Consider the following 21,172-nt stretch of genomic DNA (forward strand, 5'->3'; position numbering starts at 1 on the left):
CAGTGTAGAGGAATTCACTGTTTCAGCACTACCAGAGCCCTCAAAGGCCCTGGAAAACCTTAGCTGAGGGCAAATGATGCAGTCATAGCAGTTACAAACATCACCGAGGAAACCAGCACACACAAGAAACCAAAATCTCTTTCTAGGCCTTTTTCAATTAAAAAAAAAAACCTCTCAAAACTTTTGGGAAAAAGGGCTAAAATTTATAAATCATTACTTAGATTGGGTAATCTGATAGACTAAAGTGCCTCTTTTATACCACAAGGGCAACTGCCTTCCTGTCATTTATTTAGTTGACAATGCTAAGGTTTCATAGCAGACCATAAATATTGACTATTTCCCCAGGGAGTGGTGAAATGCAAGTCTAAAGCCATTATCCTTTATTTTGATACTTGATACAAGTACATCAAATCTCAGATTCTGATACTGGTCAGCAAGTAAGGCCTCTGGTCTTATTCTCAGCAAAAGCTGTGTTCCATATCTACAAAAATTTCCTGCCTTTTTTTAAGATGAAGGCAACTCCTTGCTGTGGAAATTTCCCTCTTTTCTCAGCTGGGATGGTAGGCAGTCACAAATCAAGCTAGCAAGTGGGGCAGGGTGGGGAAGAAGGAGAAATTTACCTTTACAAGATGACAGCTTTCATGTAACAGGAGAGTAAGTTGCACAGCAGCATTCATGCTTCATTTCTCAGATACTTTTGTGGCAGGAATAGGAAATGAAAGACAAAAGCTACAGCACAATCACCTCAGATCAATGCACTGGGCTGCTTCCAATCTTTCAGTCCTTTCTTACACCAAACAGTGGGGACAAGATTGATTTGCCTTCCAAGGAACTGTGCTGCAGGCTGTAAGAGTAAGAGCTGTGTTTTCAGGTAGGAATCAAGAAATCTGAATTTGTTTTTTCTGCATACAATGTGTGTTTAGTGAAGTATTTCAGCCCAAATAAAATCCATTATTGCTTCAGGTTAGACAGTAATTTGAATACCAAGAAGGCAACAATGCCCTTGAGAGACTGCCTTGCACATCATGTTCCCACTTTTGAATTTAAGCCACAAGCATCCTAGTGAGCAGAAAAAGCAGCTCAGTGATATGAAGGGTAGAAGAACTGACTTTTCAAACGGATGAGATTATATCTACGTGATATGAAGATGTTAAGAAAGAAAAAAAAAAAAAAAGAGGGAAAAGACAAAAAGGAAACAAATGGAAAAAACCCAACAATAACAAAACCCCAAACCCACAGTGTTTGAAGGTTATGGAACACTGAGAACAGGGACATGTCTTTCAGCAAGAAATAATATATCAATAAGAAAGAGCTTCCTGAGAGGAAGGTACATTAAACTAGGAGTATTATCCCAAATGTCTTGCAGCAATTTGAATGGATTTTTGCATCTGATGTGAACATATCCATGAGGGAGTGGCTTGGAGATTTACCTAATTTGGAAGCCTTAGAAACAAACTATGGAACTGGATATAGAGTTTCAAGCAAACAAGGACCTATTAAAAGATGAAATACATTATTTTAAAATACAGTTTTAAATTTCTGTGGACATTCTACACTTCCCTTCCCCCTCTAGTGTGAACAGGCACATATATACATAGCAATAAACAGAAAAAAATTTGTTGGGCATTCTGGCAGAGCTAATAATTAAACAAAACCATGCTGTTAGTTTTATTGCCTATATTTATTCAATTCACTTCTTGCCTTTATACCCAGGCATGAAGTACATGGGTACCATTTGATATATGCACAGTCATCGTTCAAAGCCTATATTTTCTTTATAAAAAAACCCAACTTTTTAACTTTTTGCCAGTGTTCAGTCCAGAGATGGCCACTAGGAAGCACACTCGCACACAGAATAGGAGGAGATTTTCATAGAGAGCAACAAAATAAGAGCTACAGACTTGACAGACTCAAAATTTCCCAAGATCAAGTCACAGAAATTCTTAGTGAAAGATGCTGAAGGTTCAGCACTTCAGCAATTCAGTTACACACATACACATCCGTATGAAAACATTATCACTGTAAAAAGTTTTGAAGTTTTTCCTTCTTTACCCTATTTCAAATTCAATCATTGCCTCTCAGCAGAATTTTAGTGAGGCCAAAGAAGATTCAAGTTTTTATCAATCAGTCCTTAGACTTAGTACAAGAAAACGTTTTTCTTTTGGAGCCTGAAAAAGAAACTCGCCCACTGCAGATGGGACCCTAACTTGCAGACATTTGTAATCTGGGTATTTTTCAAGTTATGTTCCTTTCCCAACTGGGCTCCAGGTTGTTTGGATTCCTGGCTATCTTTGAGAATGAAGCAGGCAGAAAGAGGAAAGAAGGAGATTCTATCTTTAAAAGCTGCCATTTCTGCAGCAGTCTTCTCTTAAAAAAGTCTTTCTTTATAAAAGGTGAATGTATTTATAGCTACTACTATATAGAAAAACAAAATCTCTATCTGGATCATGTATTAAAAAAGCTTAGAAGGAAATTGTTAGGAATACTGTGTATTTTCTTGGATTATTCCCAGAATCTGTTCTACATATCCTATGCAGTTTCAGAATACATATTGTATTATTTACATTATTACCCACTCATGACCTTAGTTCTACACTGAAAAAGCACACATAAATCCTGATATGAAATGCACAGAGATAAAGCATGAGATATTATGTGACAAAATTGGTGTTCAAAACCTATCCATATTATTTAGAGCAGAACATTACTTGTATCAATGACTATCAGTCTTTTTTTAAGACCTCTGACCACCCAAAAGAGAGTATAACATATAAAAAATAAGTGCAAACAGGACATATTGAAAGAGGTATATCTCAGTAACAAAAGATGAGAGATTTTTAGATTTACCTGTATCAAGTTCTCAAACATGCAGCAGTACTTAGCTTCACAGTACTGAAAAACTGTCACAGTACAGAACTCCATTACTGCATTAGCAATTAGCTTGCATTTTATCAGTTAGCCTTAAAAACCTTAGATTTAAGTACTACTTTGAGCTCAGCATTATGAAGGTATCTTTATGAAGCTTCATGCAGTAAAAAGCCAGAGTACAGCAGCAGCATTTATGAAGAACCACAGCACAAGAAAAACAGACACCAATGACAGTTTGGTGTAAAATTAATATTTAGCCTTAGGAATACCCTCACAAACACAGCAGTGTTAATGATTACCTCCCACTGCCAAATCATCAATGTAAAAGCACATACAGTACAGGTTATAGGATTATTCCAGTTTATATAAATATGACAGCTTACATGCAAATGTGCCTCTTGGATGTTTAGTTTCCAGCTCTATGCAAAGCAACTATATTTAGTCACCACATTTTTAGAGGAAAAGCAAAAGGACTAGTAAGTGTTAGCTGAAAAATATTTTCATCACAACATTCAGAAAAGACCAAGTTCTCCAGTCAACATTATGACAGCATTTCAGCCTGCTGCTGCAGACAAAATGATTTAAAGGAGTACATAACAATAATATAGTACCTTACCCTTTCTACCGGTGAACCAGAGCATGCAATGACGAAACATAGCAGTGGCAGATGGCATTGGTGTTAGTAAATTTGTATAAAAGGATAACAGCAGAGAAATGGTGACTGGCAGACAAGACACAGAAATGTAGATGAAATGAATGCAAGCTGGTAAATCTTGAAGCAAAGCTCCACCTTTAAGCCAAGTGTTGCCTCTAGTCTCTTCATAATTGAGCATTAAATTATATTTAGATACAGATTGCAACCTGCAGATCAGTCTTGATTCTCTTCATACAGAAATGCATAACTGTATCTTGATAATGAAGATCTGAAGCCTTTTGTGAGCAAAGCCCATAATCAGAAGCCCACTGCTTTCTCCCCTTGAGTGATTTATTCTTTACATTTTTAATCTCCAAATCCTGCCAGAGCTACAGTCTCTTTCTAGCACATATGTATCCACTGCAGATGTAAATCCCTGCCTAACCTGCAGCACCCCTGGATCCAGAATGTTCTCAGTGTGCTCATTCACGCTGCTCTGTTGCCAAACATTTTAAATCATCCATCAAACACAAGGGGAATCTATTATAAGAAAAAACAATCTCTTCTTTCAGCTCACCCTGAAAATGGAAGGTTTTCTGATCAACAGTTATTGTGAAGGTGCTGTCGTCCTCATCGTCTATACCAATCACAGCTCCCTGTGAAACAAAGAACAAAATCCTGAGAAGGCAAGCAGTGACATCAGCAGTGTGCACTCTATCACTACACCACTGGAATTTAAAAAGCATTGACAAATTAAAAGCAAACTGGATACAGTAAAGAGCAGAGATTCCCTGTTTAGGGATGCAAGCCAGTTATTTAAAATTATAAATGTTTAGTTGCAGAAAAAACAATAACCAGTCATTATTTGTAAAACTGCCATAATACAAATCTTTTATTTTTGCAATGGAAGTGACTTTATGCTACATCATCATTACAGCTAAGAGTTTTCTACTATGTTCTAACTGGTATTTTAAAGAAGAGTGGGGAGCAGGATTTTATAAGTACTTTCCATATATAAAAATGCTAAATCATAGACACGCTACAAAAATAAATTCTTGACCTGATTCTGTCTACCAGTCTATAAGAAAAAACCCAAAACTTTCTAGCAAGATTAATTTGGCCCATCATGTTGTGTCACTGGTACACTGCATGATCTAATTTTCAGTCCTTAAGTAAATATTAACAGTAAATCATCAGTGTTTATCAAAAGCAGCTAGATTTGCCTTTTCATTCCTCATGAATTGTTAGAAGGAAATGCAAATAAATTATAGAGTTAAAGGCCATTTATGCTTAGGTGGTTATAAATCTATCCCCATCTTCATTCCTGCCCCTCCAAACACTTAATAAATAACACAATTTCATCCAGGAGAAGACAATGACAATGAAAAAAAGAACCATTCCAAGCCTCTGCCAAAGCCAACAAAGTACAACATCTAGTTCAAAAATATCCTTCTCTGGGAGACACAGCACCAGGATCTATTTTATCCTTCCCTCCTGCACAAAACAGACTGACATGAGTGGAAGGCACACGTATTTAAAGGGTAAATTCTTACTGTCAAGAGTAAACAGCAAGTAACCAGCACCTGAGTCCATTCCAGCAAGAGCTTCTTTTCAGCCAGCCAGGCACCATGCAGCCACTGCAGAGGAGGGGCTCAGGTGTGGTGTATCAGGCTGGCCAAAACATAAAAATTGTTTTGGTGCAGTCTTTGGGGCAGAGGGATCTGAATTACTCTTAATCACACACATTCTTCATAGCCCTTAAATGAGGTTTCTGTCCCGTGGCACCAGCTCATGCGTGGCTGGGGCTACCACAAGCACCACATGACAGAGTGGAGGGCACAGGTCCTGTTTAAGAATAGCAGCAATCATATGTAACTCAAGGGTATACAGCAGGAAAGGATATCTCCAAAACATTTTTATTCCCTCTCCTGCCCCCCCCCAAAAAAAAAAAAAAAAAAAACCAACCAAAAAAAAAAACCCTCCCAAAAAACCCAAACCCCCCTGAAAAAAAAAAATCACCACACACACACACACACAAAAAAAAAAAAAAAAAAAAAACCACCACAAAACAGAACAAAAAATCCCAACTTCCATATAGGCTTTTCAAGGACAGCTCTGTGATCACTTTTAAAAAAGGGAACCTAAAAAGTATACCAAGCCAGTATAATTCTGTATACTAATAGTTCCAGGACCTAACAACAACCAGATGACTAAACCATTATATTTGGAGACTACCTGGTAATCAGGCAGTGTGCCAGTGACATGAGATGATGAGCCAAACTCCTTTTGCCAGAATTAATTTATTTTTTTTTTAATGTACCAGTAGATAAAAAATGTTGGGCACTTCAGGCACGTGTCTTCCAATGCACAATAAATCAGAAGATGGCTGCAAGCTGTACAATATCATTCTTCTCATCAACTCTTATCAAAAACCTTTAAGTCAGACACCAAGAACATGACAAAGACATTCTCCCCAGAGAATAGAGGTAAAATTAATGTAAGGCTAAAAAGGTCAGACCAGGACAGCTAAGGCCTGGCTCCATCCTAAGTGGTGGGAGGAAACTGGAAGGAATAAGAGCACAAAGCTGCACAAAGTGCATGTTCCAATTGCTGAGGCAAAAGGCCTGAATGTAAAACACAGAAGATGCCTCTGTTGTCATGCAGACAATAAACATGAATGAGTAAAATGAAAACTAGAGTGTGAAAGTTTAACCATAAATTCCAGAAAACTTAAGCAGGACTTGATCACAGTACAGATGATGGATTCCTCTACGAACACACCTTCCTACGTACACTATGGCAGTCAACAAAATAAGCTGAAAATGAAACTTTAGGCCTATGAAAAATGTGTACCAAGAGCAAAAAGGTGAGAAACAAGCTTTTAAAAATCCATTCAAGAAAAAAGGAAGGATTCTAGCCAAATTGCTTAAATTACATGTTTGTTTGGGTTCACACCTACAGTTACAAACCAACAATTACTCTAAACAGAAAACATCCTTGGTAGAATTTCAGAGTGCAGAAGCCCATCTGTTCAGCTATCAGTATCAGTGTCATCTGCCAGAAGAAATGCTTTACAAAAGCAGAAAAAAGAAAGGTTCCTTCCTTCCTCAAAAAAATACAAACCCACATGCATTCAGAGAAAGGATGGGGGAGTCAGCAAATCTTCAGAAAACTCCAAAAACCAGTATGAGGTGAGAAAGTAAAGATGGGGGAAGAGAAAGGGATTGTTTTATGTCAAATACATGTAAAGGTGGATAATGCAACACTGAACAGATTGCTCCCATTTAATATATCCTAAACTGAGGCCAACCTCCACATTGACAGGCTTATAACATTATTAGAGCAGGCATGTTTTTTCAGACTAAATGTTTCTGGGCAATGCAAAACACATCCTCCTGAATCTTTGGGAATGTATTGTTCTAGACAGTGGTTTGAGTTTACATTCCCCTTCAAGAAATTCTAAATTAAGAAAGCAGTACATTAAACAAGGGAAAGTACAAAAAACAAAAAAGTCATCTGGAACCCAAGTGAATGGACATTCTCTGCATGAGTCTTAAAAGCCTATAGATACCCCTTTATTAGGTCCACAGAAATAGCAGAAGTAACAACTGAAGGAAGAAATAACTTGGAAAAGCAAAGCTCTGCTGCAACACTCACCATGTGGAATGTCAGACCAGAGATTACATTCCCTAATCCTTCTCTTACTTCAAGACACAAAATGCTCCCAATTCATACCTATTATCCTGACTCCTGATTCCTTCTCCCTGTTTACATCACCTCTCAAAGGACTGCTGCATATTGGAATCAGAGATTCTATGAGGAATGTGGAAAAATATAGTAAAAAGGGCTTGTGCAAGAAATACTCGTGGCAAATACATGAGCACAAGGTAGAAACTGGGCATGTGCAAAGACACTGCAGCATTCCCACCTCACTCCAGTTCTGTCATTTAAAGCCACAAGAGCAGCAATCAAGGTTAAATGTCTCAAGCTGGAATGCCTCAACACTGAGTTTTCTCACTCTGCATCTTCTTACTTCTCTTCCCCCAGTCTGTATCCCCCCCTCATCTGATATTTCAAAAACTTTGCCTGCTGTGTTCTTCCTTCCCTTTCCAGTCCCCCTTTTTTTTACTTAGCTCAGGCATGGTCAAGTAGCAGGCCTAAACAGTGTCCAAATTGCCAGAATGGAGGACACAGTAACTGAGAATAAAAGCAAATCAGGGCAGAAGGAAAGAGTTTTGCACTGACTTCTGTAAGTACAAAACATATATGCAGATACATTTATATATATCTCTACACACAAAGAAATGAGAACTGCAAACAGCAACTTTTTTCAAAGTGTGCTACAACTAACCCATCTTAGTGTCATATGTTTCTTTTCTATAAATGTATAAAATTTATATATTATACATAAAATTACAGAATGTAATTAGCCCAGCATGTCATTTGACCTCTATGTTTTCCTTCTTTAAATACGTTGACTATTTCAGTACTTTGCTGAGTCAGGAATAGAGCCCAAACCTCAAAAGCCTCCTTGCAGTTCTCTCCATGAGGCCACATTACACAGGAAGTCATTAAGTACAGAATAAAACAACACTTACCCTGAGTCTAACACACCCTCGGCGTGACCCTCTCATCATTTTGTCTTTTGACTGAAACAGAAAACAAACAGATCGCTGCATTAACAAATACTGTAAGAACTGCAAGGAGAAACTGATAAAAGACTAAAGCATCTTTTATTGACTGATTAAACAAGATGCAACTTCTGTTACAAAACAGGTTCTCACACAAAAGAGAGCACACTACCAGGGTGAGAAAAAGTAATCCTTCAAAAATTCATACAATATCCTAGTTCAAGAAATTTTGTAGATTCCTTGCAGGCCACACCTTTACAGAAAGATAAAAGAAGTGAAGAATCAAGGAATTAGGAAATATTAAAAATTAGCAATATACTGATATGCATCTTCCTCCTTCCTCTCCTAGTCTCAGAGAAGTGTCCACATAATAAAATCCAGCTGTGCGGGCAGAATTGTACAAATTAAATTTTATCTCTGTCAGAAAGCTTCTCAGATTCATAACCCCTTTTCATACAGATACAAATTTCCTGTTTAGACAGGACCCTGAACTTTCAGCTGTTCCCAGCACTGACAGGTAGATTTATCTGTATCTTTCTGCCAATGTCCTAAGTTTTCTTGGGCAATAGTGGCAAGCCAAGTAACACACACACACACACTCTTTAAAAAAAACAAAACAAAACAACAAAACAACAACAAACAAACCCCACAGAAATAAAAATTTGTCATTAGAAATATTCAGTTTTCTGATAGACGCAAAACATATTCTGTTTTTACCTACACACACCCCCTTTCTAGTTTTCAAATGCCAAACTACGTGCCATTGTAGCCTTACCTGCAAAGGTAGTCTGGTCTAATATAACCCCTGCTCTCTTACCACCTAAATATTCAAATTAAATTATTTCAGGTCATGAAAATGGTGTTCTAACTGGTGTCTTGTGAACAGCTTCTCTTGCTGCCATCTTCTGAAAAATCCACTTCTTTCCATCAGTATCTTAACAACTCTCTCTAGACAATATCCTGATGTGATTATGACCCCCCCCCCCAAGTTTCACCGAAGCCATTAGAAAATTAAATACTTTTGGTATCAGTGGAAAAAAATACAGGAATGAGAAGTATCTGTCATAATAGCAACAAACTATTATTCATCTCCTACATATTTGAGATATAGCTACAAGAAAAGCACAAGGTAGTCACAGGAACTCCTAATCACTGAAGATAAATTTAAAATATATTAGTCAGAGTTTCAAATAAAGTTTTTGCCCATCTCTCCCTCAGTTCAGTCTCATTTGTCAGAAATGTTTTCTGAATGTTAGAAGCCATCAGTATTAATCATAGAATCACACCCACTTGTTTTCACAACAGTGCAGGTTATCTGGTCAAAATGAAGCAGAAGACCAGCAGTGCATCCATAACATAATTTGGAGATATCTAATTTCTTTGTAGATTTCCTGAATGAAAATTTCTACATAGGGAAGCTTTTTCAGTTGTGTTTTTTTGTTTGGGTTGTGCTGCTTTGTTTTGAAGAGCTCTAAATCAGGAGAATATCTAGAAACAAAGTTATTCCAGTAATTTCCTATCAGAAATTGCAAATACTTGGGACACACCTCACTAGGGTACACTTCTATTTTTTATATAGTTCTGCTGCCTGGAGTGTTCTGCTAAAATGGGAGGACATTACTGAGAGCTTATTACTCCCTCTGGTGGTTTCAAGACGAAATATTGGTATACTCTCAGCTGGAAAGAAAATACCTGGATTGAGGATGAAACTGCAGCAACTGAAAGAAATTTAGCAGGACTGAGTGTCTGGATAACAAACTCCAGGCAAAGCACTCCTAGCACAGACAGAGAACCAAACCAGATTACAAGCAAAGGTAGCAGAAAAGACTTTTGGTTTGGTTTAAATCCCTCAGCCAGCCAAGTGCAGGAAGATGAGAGCTGGTCCTAGGGCAAGGGAAGGCAGAATCCCAACAAGCCTGATTTGCCACTGTGCAGATTGGCTATCAAATCAGCTGCAAAAGATCCTGTAAAAGCCTTTTCTTTTCCTTGTACACCACATGCTAATGGAATGGAAATTGAGTTAAAAAATTACGATGTTCTCAGTCTGCAAAAAGATCCACAAGACAAATCACAGGTTCAGAGCTACATACTTAGAATTTCACCAGCTTCAGACAGAACTTTAATTGGTGAATACCATTTCTAATGACATGGTAAATCTAATTCATCCTAGCTAAGTGGAATAAAGCACCCATCAGTCCAGTATCTCAACTCCCTGTGCACTAAAGCATCACACAGAGTGCTGTCACCTCTCACTGGAACACAGCACATCACTGATTGCTGCAGAGGGGGGTTTTGAAACCACGGACAAATTCAATCTGCCACTCCCACCACCCTCCAAAAGTTAAGATTTTGTGAAAAAATACAAATCAGACAGCTTTGGGTACCCCTTGAAGCATTATGTTTTACCCTTTGATTGAAATTAAGCATGGGTATCACACTTGCTCAAGTATTCTTGGACAAATAAAGCCTTTCATACCCATTTTTGGGTTCTAAAACTAGACAAAAATCTCATACAGCAGAAAGACATCACTGAATGGCTAATAAAAAAAGCCTCATTTTACTGTCCTTTTATATTTAAGGTTTTAATGTGCAGCTCTCTTTTTTTTCAGTGATCACTTATAAGCAGACAAAATTATATTTTCAATAAAGTTTCAGTACAGAGTGTACTGATTTTGATGATAATGGACTTCAATAGGTTACAAGCAGAGAGCAACACGAGACAAATTTCAGCTCAGCCTGAAACAAAAATTTGTTAAAATGAACAAAGCTATACAGGGTGACTGTAGGTATCTTATAAAACAAACAAACCAAAAAAGGCCCTTATTGATTTCTTTTTTATGGTCACACGGTGAAGTTGTTCAAATACAGAACAGATCTAAAAGAAGGCATTTGAGGCAACATACAGATTCTTACAGAAATGAAAATAATGTCTGGGTCTATTTAAACCAGGATACAAAATTAAAACCCTAACACTCTAAAGGCACTCAAGCCCTCCTCCAGCTTTAGAATTACTACTAACTGAATTTGAGTTTTCACTGTTGCATGGAAAGTTCAAGATTTTGGTATAAAACCCAGCTGTTCTCTTTCCCAGGCACAAGTTCTGCCTGTGCAGAAGTGAAAGGATCTTGGGGTGTATTTTTGACTCACATGGTGATGCCAAAGAAATCTCTAACACAAGTACACACACGAGCAAACCCACTTACATTTATTTCCCATTAGAGATGAAGAACCTGCAATGAGCTTTAGTTATAAACAGTATTTTTTACAGTTTAAATACATCTACAGGAGAAGCTTTAGCTTGGACCACTTTCCATAAGCTAAGGCAAGCTCCACTTTTCAAGCACAAATAAAACCAAATAATCTAAAAACTTGACATGCTGTTCCCAGCCCATCATTCCCCCAGCTCCCTTGCCTGGCACACCCCAATCCCAAGGGAGAACCTCCCTGACCACAAGGACAGCATCCAACAGCCACGCTGCTTCTGCAGCTGAATCTTTTGACTTGTGTGGATGCAGTCAGAAAGCTGGAACCAAGACAAGGCAGCAATAACTGAGGATGCTGCTGGGGCTCATTTAACCCAAACAGATGCCAGTACAGAATTAACCCATCAAATATTCATGAACAAATCTGAACAGGCACAGTATGTTTATTCTGAATGAGAAAAGCCAATGGCATGCACTGCAAACTGATGATCAGGTATTGGGATAACTAAACCCAGAACCATTGCCTAAATCCTGAAGAGGAGTCTACTACTTAAATTATAATCCTACAGCAATTTATTCAGTGCATCAAAACCTGTGATACAAAGTTAAAACTATGTACTAAATTCAACCCAGTGGTTGTGTAATAGTCAATATTTTCTGTCTGATGTCTGTAAATTCACAGTTCTTTCTCTTCTTATACCTAACATTTGCTTCTAGTTTTGTCTGATTTTATTAAACTCACTGAGCTGTTTGCAGTACATGTGACAGATGAACTTGTTACAGGAAAAAGAGAAATTCACCTTGTCACCTGAGAAAGGAAAGCAGAGACCTCAAAGGGAATGTTTGGGCAAAAGCAGATGGGTTTTTTTCCTGTTTTCTTGGAATTCTGGCACACAGCTGTTGACAAAAAAACCTTCATTTGGAAAAAAGCAGGAAAATGTATTTAACTCAAAGTCAGGGGCACTGAGCCATCACTCCAGCTTCAGAGGCAGTTTGGATCCAAGTTAACAAGATTTGTTTTCAGTTCACCACCAAAGTTTCATGAAACTGCTACAAAATCAGAGTCCCCCTCCACACTACAAAGCAATCCACAAGCAGCTCTCAATACAGTACAACCACAAGTCACGTTGCTAACGAGCTGCAGTCTGTAAAAAGCATGAGGGCAAAAATATTTTTACACCACCACAACTACTTCCTCCAACAATGACTGTTTTCACAGTCATACAACCACCTTTAAACAGTTTTGAAAAGTAGTTTAATGGAATGAGTAACAAAACAACAGATTATCTAAGCATTTAAATCTATTTATTAGGCATTTATTGGTGCAAGAACTCTTAAGATGATGGGAGGCTACCCAGCTTTGTTTCAAGAATAAACACTCTGGAGTTGTCATGCATAAAATTTTTTTCCTGTAACCCTCACCCACTACACAAGGGATCTGTTTAAATCTGTAACATTTTGAACAGTTCTCCTTTCAAAACCACCATCTGTCAGATATCCACAAAGTTTTAAAATACTTTAAGGAACTGACCTTCCTATCTACTGGCTCTGGTGTTTGCATTGTTTGCACCAGCTGTGGTAGTTCTGCTTTCAATTTATTATACAATTAAAATATTTCTTTAAAGAGTACACTTCAAACAAGAATTTAAATCAGATTTTTAACCTTAAGGGCTTCTCTGGATCATTTCTACAGGATTCCCAATCATAATCAAGGCTCCAATGGATGTGCTTCTGCCAGAAGACACAAACAAAAACCAGATTGCACTCAACTCTTTCTTCCTCCCCAGCCACTTCTTTGTTTTCATGCTATTTTCCAGTATCATACCAGCACACATACAAAAAACAATTGACAGAACAAATTCAACTAAAAAATTAATCAGCAGAGAGTTATTTTTCAGCTGGAAGTCAGCTCATGGAACAACTTTGCAGCCCCTGTGCCAGCAGAAGGCAGAAATGAGCCACTTCAAGACTTTCCTGTTAAATATTGTCAGTGAAGCCAACCATCTACTGATAAAAAACCCCAGTGCTTCAGTAGACCAAGTTGCAACACCTTCAAGTGAAAATACTGGTGGATTGACTGGTGGATATTGAGGGGAAAAAAAGCAAGTGATCTGTCAAGCCATTGGTCAAACTCAAAAATCACACAGTTATTTATTTTTATAAATAAAAAAATCCTTCCAGAAAAGGAATAAAATTAACCATTTACTGATATTGATCACTTATTCAAGCAAAACTGTGTAAAGACAGTAGTTTGATGACAAGTCCAGATCAAACTCTCTGACATATAAAATTCATAAATAAACAAATATCATTACAAGCAAATTTGAGGATATGCATTCCTATTCTGAAAGAGAAAAACCCACAAACTACAGAAGAAGCAGGAAAAAAGCAAATGTTGTAAAAAAACTTTGTAAAGGAACTTGAAAATGCATGTGAGAAACATCTGAATTCACACTTGCAAGTAGTGCTACAAGTGTTCACTGCAATATAGAGGAAGCATCTCACAAAACAGAATTGTTAACATTAAATTCTCATTTCTTTTCCTCACTCAGATGATGCAAAATCTTTTGCCTTGCTCCTTGAACGTTCCAAAAATGTCAGAAATGTAAATTTAATTGAATTCTTTTGCTTCTGATGCATGTATCTGAAACATATTTAGGTTAATATCTACCTGTTTTACCAATGACAAAGCACACTCAATAAGGTGCTTTTTTTCCCTTTTTCACAAGTGCAATAGCATTGCACACTGGGTGTTTATTCCCCATTAAGGCTACTTTTCTGGAGTCTGTTTTTAGTTGCTGCCAGAGACAACAGTGCAAGGACACACCTATGAAGAGAGGCCTGTTTCTGGATCTAACTCTGGTGGAAAGATCAGCTGCATCAGGAGTTGTTACCCCATAGTTTTCTACAGCTCCTCTGCCAAAGGTCAGGTGGCTGTTGGATTTACTCGAGAAAATCTTTCCTGAAAGCACAATTTTCTGTATTGAAACAGGCTAAGAAGTCTTTGAGAGGTGATGAGCAGGTAAAAGCTCATCACTTAACTGCAATATTTGCTATCAGCAAAACTTGTTTCCAGGTGGCATGTCTATACAGCCACCTTGGAACAACTGGGCCTACCCCACCCAGGGATGGGCCAAATTTCAAGCTCAAAATTCATTCAGTTGTCCTTCTACAAGCAGAGCTGGGCAACTATATTGCTACAGACTGAAACTGGCTCAGGGGGGAGGGAGTACACGACCCTACCTACCTGATCAGGTAGATAAGCCTTTCATTCAAAATACAAATCTGTATATGCAGCATCACAACAGGCCACTTCCCCACATAAATAAAGGCCCCAAACTTGCTGATTTTCCAAGTTAACGTTGCTTATGTACCACAGCCCTCCATGCAGGAGTTAATCCTCTAAAATTAAAGGTAAAGCTGAAAGGAAAAGTATCTCCCTACCTTCTCAGTGCTAATATTAATACTTGTGAGGCATGGGGTCAGCTGGGAATGGCCTGAATTGTGTTTCAAACCCCATGGGCAGCCAGACCAGCACACATGAAGCACACTGAGGGACTGGTTCTTTTGGCACACACACTCCTAATGCAAGAATGAATCCAGACGTCTAGGGAATGGCATAACCAGTGCTTTACAGACATGTCTGCACAAAAGACAGCACAGGGATAAGGAAGGGTTTCTAAAGTGAGAGTTAACTGTGAGAGTTTCTCAGTGGTAAAGGCACAAAAAGCAAAGGACACGCAGATGTGATGCTGAGGGATGTGGTTGAGAGGTGGACTTGGTGGTGCTGGGTTAGTAGTTGGACTTGATGATCTTAAAGGTCTTTTCCTACCAAAAAGATTCTATGAATCCATGATTTGCTTTCCTGAACCCGACTTGAATTTCTTTTAGGACAGGTAATTAAAAACAGGATTTTTAAATTTGTGAACTAGAAGTCATTATAATACTAATTGGTATCTGAATGCAACAAAAAAAATCTAAACCAAATGTGATCATATGATCATTTGTTTTAGCTATTAATAGTTATTTAGGTGAGTTATCAGATATGAATTATCTATAAGCTACAGATGGGGCTGTTCAGCCTGCAGAAGGTTCTGAAGAGACTTTAGAATACCTTCCAGTACCTGAAGGGGTTACAGGAAAGCTGGGGACAGACTTTTTACAAGGGTGTGGAGTGACAGAACAAGGGGTAATGGCTTTAAGTTGGAAAAGGGTAGAGTAGACATTGGGAAGAAATTATTCAGTGTGAGGGTGGTGAGACACTGGGAGAACTTGCTCAGAGAAGCTATTGCTGGTCCATCCCTAGAGGTATTCCAAGGCAGGTTGGATGGGGCTTGGAGCTACCTGGTCTATTAGAAGGTGTCCTTGCCCATGACATTGGGGTTGGAAGCAGGTGACCTTTAAGGTCCCTTCAAACCCAAACCACTCTATAATTCTATAATAACAGAGAACATAACTAATTATACAAATTAAAAGTGTAATGCATATGTAGAGATACCTAACCATAGGAAATAATGAAATATAAGAACTTATTTTTATTAAACAGGTGAAGACCATAGAATGCAATAACCAGAATTATTATTATACACACTAGTCATCAGCAAAGGTTTCTATTTCTGTAGCTGAGCACTAAATCACTTTGCACCTTGGACCTTTAGACTACACACACTGATTCATCTCTGTCAAACACTTGACATTTACCATCCATAAAAAAGCAACTATAAAATCACTTTTATTTCCCCATCCATATTCCCAGTGGGGGGGTTTGAGCCTAGGTGAACCAAAACTGAGAATCTGTAGCTGTTTTGTGTTGAGAGCCTTATAAAGTCCTGGGTCTGTAGAGAGCAGCTCTCCCCTAGTAGGGCTAGAAAGCCAGATTTAGGGGTGAAAAAAAGATTTATGTGGAATGCTTCTGTATGAATATACCTTCACAGACAGCATGATACTCCAACGTGTTATTTGCTGTGAATCTATTACACTTTACTACAGGTTAAATTTGTGTTTTACCCAGACTGACACACCAATAGTAAAGGCTCCATACTAAGTGTCCATGGGGTTCAGCCACTTAGCCTTCTCATTTAAGGGGATATCCTCGAAAAAAACTAATTTCGACTGTTAATGTATTTGTAACTTAGTTTACACTTTTACGTAAGAAGTTGAACAAGTGAGTCAGGATCTGCCAGCGGTTACGCAAAAACAAAAAACAAAACAAAAAAAAAAGCCAAGGAAAACAGCACTGTTAAGTCTTAATGCACCGTACTTTAAAAGTTCGTGCTTCCAAGTAGGAAGTCCTGAACGGAAACAGGAAAATCCACCGCAACTCAGGAACCGAACCGCTAACGGGCCGTGGCCCCCGGTGAGGGGGGGCCGGAGCCCATCGCTTGCTCCCCGCACACATCTCCCGGGAGAGCGGCCCGGGAAGGCGGCACCGGCCCGGGCTGAGCCACCAAGCCATGGGTGGGGAGAGCAAGTTCCCGCTAGACGGAGACGGGGACGGATCCGGGAGCCAGAGCCCATCACGGAGCAACGCTCCGGACCATCCTGGGCGAGCGTACCCGCTCCGCTCCGCTCCCCTGGGAGAGAGGAATCGCCACACACCGGGGGGGCGGGTGTGAGGCCCCGGAGGCTGGGTGTGAGGCCCTGGGGGGGGCGGCGGGAGCCACCTCCGGGTTGCCAGACCCCACCGGTGCCACCGTCTCCGGTGCCAGCGGCCACCAGGGAACAGGGGGTGAGGGGGGACCGGGCGCTCCCGCCCAACGACCCCGCCCCGGAGCCGCCCCCTCCCCCCGCCAACAATAACAGCGCGGTCGCCCCCACCGCCACAGCTCCCGCAGCGTCACCCCATTGGCTGCCGCCGCCGCCTCCTCCTTCCCCATTGGCCACCCCGGGCACTCACACCGCCCGGAGTCCCCTCCCCGCCCCCACCCTGCGCCTCAACCCTTCTCCCGGCTCCTCATCCGCCCTCCCCGCCGCCGCCGCTGCCCCTCCTCACCGTGTAGTAAGAGAGGAGCCCGGCGTTATAGTCCAGGACGAACCAGCGGTACTGCCAGCCCTTCATGACGTTAGTCCATTTGCTCAGCGGGCCCTCCATGATCGACGCCATCTTAAGCACCGAACCGGCACCGCCGCCGCCGCCGCCACTACAAGCGCACCCCGCCCGCTCGGTGAGGGGAGAGACGGAGCAGAGTGGCGGGCGGGAGAGAGGACGGGAGGGGAGGGGATGGGGAGGGAGGGAGGAAGGAAGGGAGGGAGGGGAAGGGAGGAGGGAGGGGAGGGGAAAGGGCGGGGCCAACGGCCACAACGCCCCGGGGGCCGGGGAATGGGCGGGGCTTGCGCGCGCAGCGGGGAGGCGGGAAGGCGGGGGAGGGACAGGGACAGGGACAGGGACAGGGGCGGCCGAAGGCGGGGGGGGTGTGTGGGGTGTGGGGTGTGGGGTGTGGGGTGTGGGGTGTGAGGTGTGAGGTGTGAGGTGTGAGGTGTGGGGTGTGGGGTGTGGGGTGTAGTGAGGAGAGAGACGGAACTGGGAGGAACCGAGAGGAACCGAGAGGGGTGGGTGTGTGGGTGTTGGCTGAGGGATGCGGTCCCTGAAGTGTGGGGGGCTGCTTTCCCCTCAGTGCTCAGGGGAGGGGGGAGGGGTGAGGGTGCTGTGCCACCCGGTGCCTCCGTTGTGTGAGGGCGGGAGGGCGATGTTCTGCCCCCTCAAAAGCCTGGCGCTGTCCTACCTGTTCATTTCTGTTGCTCTCGTGGTTGTCCTGTTGCCTGTTTTTTATTTCGCCTGTTTTTATTTCACCTGTCCCAAGTGCCTGGTGGGCTTCTCAGTGGAGTCCGAGGGCCCCGGTGTTCTCCTGAAGGAGCTGCATGATCAGAGTGAGTGAAAAAAACACGAAAAACGTGACTGGAGATAACCTTGTCAGGCTTGTTTGAAAGGAACACAGCTTTCCTGTGGACTGATCCAAGAATGTGAAACGAATTCCCCAGGAGCAATGGACAATTGTAAATGTGTTGTTCAGTTCAAGGCATGTTCTTTGGCACTGATCTATGGCTTAAGTACGTAACTTCAGCTGTACATAAAAACATAAAAACTTCAAAGGACCCATACAGATCCCTCTGTTCTTTCTGAGGGTTTAACAAGGTAGCACCAGAAGCAGTGCTTTTACCACGAGGTTTGTATTTGTCATGCAATTTTTACACTATTTGTGGAATAACCTTTCATTTTTTTAGCTGAATATAAAATCATATTTTTATTATATTAATTTAATGCTTAATATAATTAATATTTAATTTAACATTTCTATAGTAGGGCTGAGATGGGTCTCGTGTCTCAAAGCGTTGCAACTTTCTGCTAGGCTAATTTTAATAGAAAAATCATCTTAGTTACCCTTTTTATGAAAAAGAATCAGAAGCAGCAGAGCTTCTGTGTTTGACTTCAGAAAAGAAGAAATAGTTCCGTGTTTCTAATTCCTCACATTGCTTGCTAGTTTGTTACCAAGCAGAATTCGTAGCATTGACCACATAATACCCCTTGGAGTCACCTTGTACATGGAGTTGCCAGTTTAATCTAGCTAATGCACCATTCAGTCTTCAAGCCCAGGCTGTTAGTTTTGATAACATTCTTTTCCAAGCTGCCTATGACCTTAGTAGTCTTGTTTTCTTCTTTGGTTTCACTGACTAAACAAAGTGTGGCTGCCTAGAGATTATACCCAGGCAAGCAAAACAAAAAACATCAGATGGTGCCAGAACATTACTGGTACTACCATTTAAAGCTGTAGTGGGACTGGAGCTTTATTATCTTGGATCACTGCTTTGTATTATTCCACAGGGTCTGAACATGAGCAAAAACATTCTTGGCTTAACTGCGGAAGGGCAGAACATTCTCAATGAGAAATTCTCAACAGAAGAGCTTTCCCTTTACCTTGCTTAACTTCAACACACAAGGAATATCTTACTAATTCTTTGTTCTGACTTTCTCTGAGGGGAAATGTGCCACAGGCTTGTCTCCACTAGAAAAGTCATGTTTTTAGCTAGCTCAGTTTAGCTAAACCTCACAGAGTTCTACAGTAGATTGAAAAGATGCACTAACAGGTGTTAAAGGGGAACACATCTCCAGGTTTCTTTTAGAAATGTGGTGTGGATATTCATGTAGTTTGGCAGAGATCAAAGAATCATTGTGTTTCAAAAAAACCCCACATAAATTGAAATAAAGATGTATGGAATTACAGTCTGTTACCAGCATTCAGAATACAATAACATATAGGTTTCTGCATATTCTTGACATGCCAGGATGATTTTTTTTCCCTGTGTGTAACAAATTATTCCAGTATATACAGAAAATGGTCCATGAGGGTAATGTTGAAGGGGTTAGGTTTAATTAGTTTGATCCTTCTGCTAAAGATTGAGTGCCCACTCAAATTGTTTTGGAAGACCAGTGCAAATATTTTAGTTCAACAAGCTGAAGTTCAACCATAACTATGATATAACCTATGTTTGTAAACTGCTTGATCCGTCATCAGTATTAATGATTTTTAATTTAAAAAAATACTTAAAATAGAAGTTACTTAAAATATATAAATACTTAAAATAAGAAGTTACTTCCTTAATAGAAGAATTTTGTTTGCTTTAACATGTTCTATCCAATTAACATGTCTCCATCCAATTTGGAACAAAGCATAGTTATTTTCTGTAATTACATACAGTTTTATTGGGATGTTCTCCATATTTTAAAAAGCTTAAATTAGACTGGTGTGTCATGCTCTAACATTAAATAGAGTGCTTGCTGTCATCTGAGATGATTATGAACTCCAGAAATCAACAGAACTGGGCAGAAGGCCACAGCTTGTTACCTTGTGCTGCTCCATCAGCTGAAAATCTTGTCCAGCATCATTCTCTGGCCACACAAACTGTCTTGGCTGTAGTGTCCCAGCTACACACAGATTTCCTGACCAGCCACAATGTTTAGCCCATAAAGTGGCCTCTGGAGTATTCAGACTGTCCCAGCAGGGATGTAAGGGGAAACCTCAGATATGCCCACTCTTTACTGTGTTTTCCAGGACATCCCAGCTTGCACCCTACTTCTAATTTTTTTTTCTATGTTTGTTTCCTTTGTCCAAGCTTGTCCAATAAATTAAATCTGGGTTTTTTTGGTCATTACAGTTTAAATGTGTATGGTTTCTAGCCAAGGAGAAGGTACTGGCAATTTAAAATAAATACCAGGGAAGTACTGGGGTAGAGGCAGGAGCATACTAAAAGAGGAAAATATATTTTTCTATTGTAAATTTTCCAGAAGCTGAACTAACTTTAAAGAGCCCCAGTGATGAAGTTGTGTGGCTTGTGGGTTTCCTTAAGGGTGTCTGGGAGTGTGACTGGCAGCAGTGAAAGCAGCTTTAGCTTCTGCCAACAGCTGCAATTGCTTGGGATTCTGTAGAACATAAGGAAGCCATTTGAGAAGTGAACAAATGACATTTTGTTTCCTTTTCCCACTTCAGAAATGGGCTGGTAGCTTAATTTTGTATTTCTTGTCATATCAGGTCACTGTGTCAACTACTGACAACATAATCATCAAAACTAAGAAATTAGCCTGATGGGGGATTATTCTTTTTCTTCTTGTTGGTAGCAATTAATGTCTTCTTTTTGTACCTTCAGGGAAAAAAAAAAACAACTTAATTTTATTTTTTTAATAGATAACAAATGCAGTGATAAACTATAATCAAGCAGAAGATTAAGCCTTCTGTGTGAACCTCAGTTTGCTGCTGAACAGACAGTGATGGTATTCAGCTAAGCAATTCAAGTGACTCACTGACCAAATCCTGTTAAAAGGTCTACAGAGAAACACATTTTAA

At 40.2% G+C, this 21,172-nt stretch overlaps 1 protein-coding gene across 4 annotated transcripts in view; it reads right to left on the reverse strand.

Moving 5' to 3' along the window:
* OSBPL9 (oxysterol binding protein like 9) overlaps nucleotides 1-17,647 on the reverse strand; it is a 55,531-nt gene extending 37,884 nt beyond the window's left edge. The window contains exons 1-3 of one of the 4 annotated variants that reach the window (XM_071750159.1): nucleotides 17,329-17,647; nucleotides 8,101-8,151; nucleotides 4,080-4,158 (exon numbers count right to left, since the gene is read on the reverse strand). In XM_071750159.1, the coding sequence (XP_071606260.1) occupies nucleotides 4,080-4,158; nucleotides 8,101-8,151; nucleotides 17,329-17,439 (241 nt within the window). In that variant the 5' untranslated portion in view covers nucleotides 17,440-17,647. Of the gene's footprint in view, nucleotides 1-2,847; nucleotides 3,112-4,079; nucleotides 4,159-8,100; nucleotides 8,152-17,328 lie in introns of those variants that run through there. The other 3 variants (XM_071750160.1, XM_071750164.1, XM_071750163.1) reach the window with 3 other exon arrangements.
* Between the last annotated feature and the right edge of the window lie 3,525 nt (nucleotides 17,648-21,172).

Source organism: Heliangelus exortis, chromosome 8 (genome assembly GCF_036169615.1).
Source record: "Heliangelus exortis chromosome 8, bHelExo1.hap1, whole genome shotgun sequence".
Taxonomy (NCBI): Eukaryota; Metazoa; Chordata; class Aves; order Apodiformes; family Trochilidae; genus Heliangelus; species Heliangelus exortis.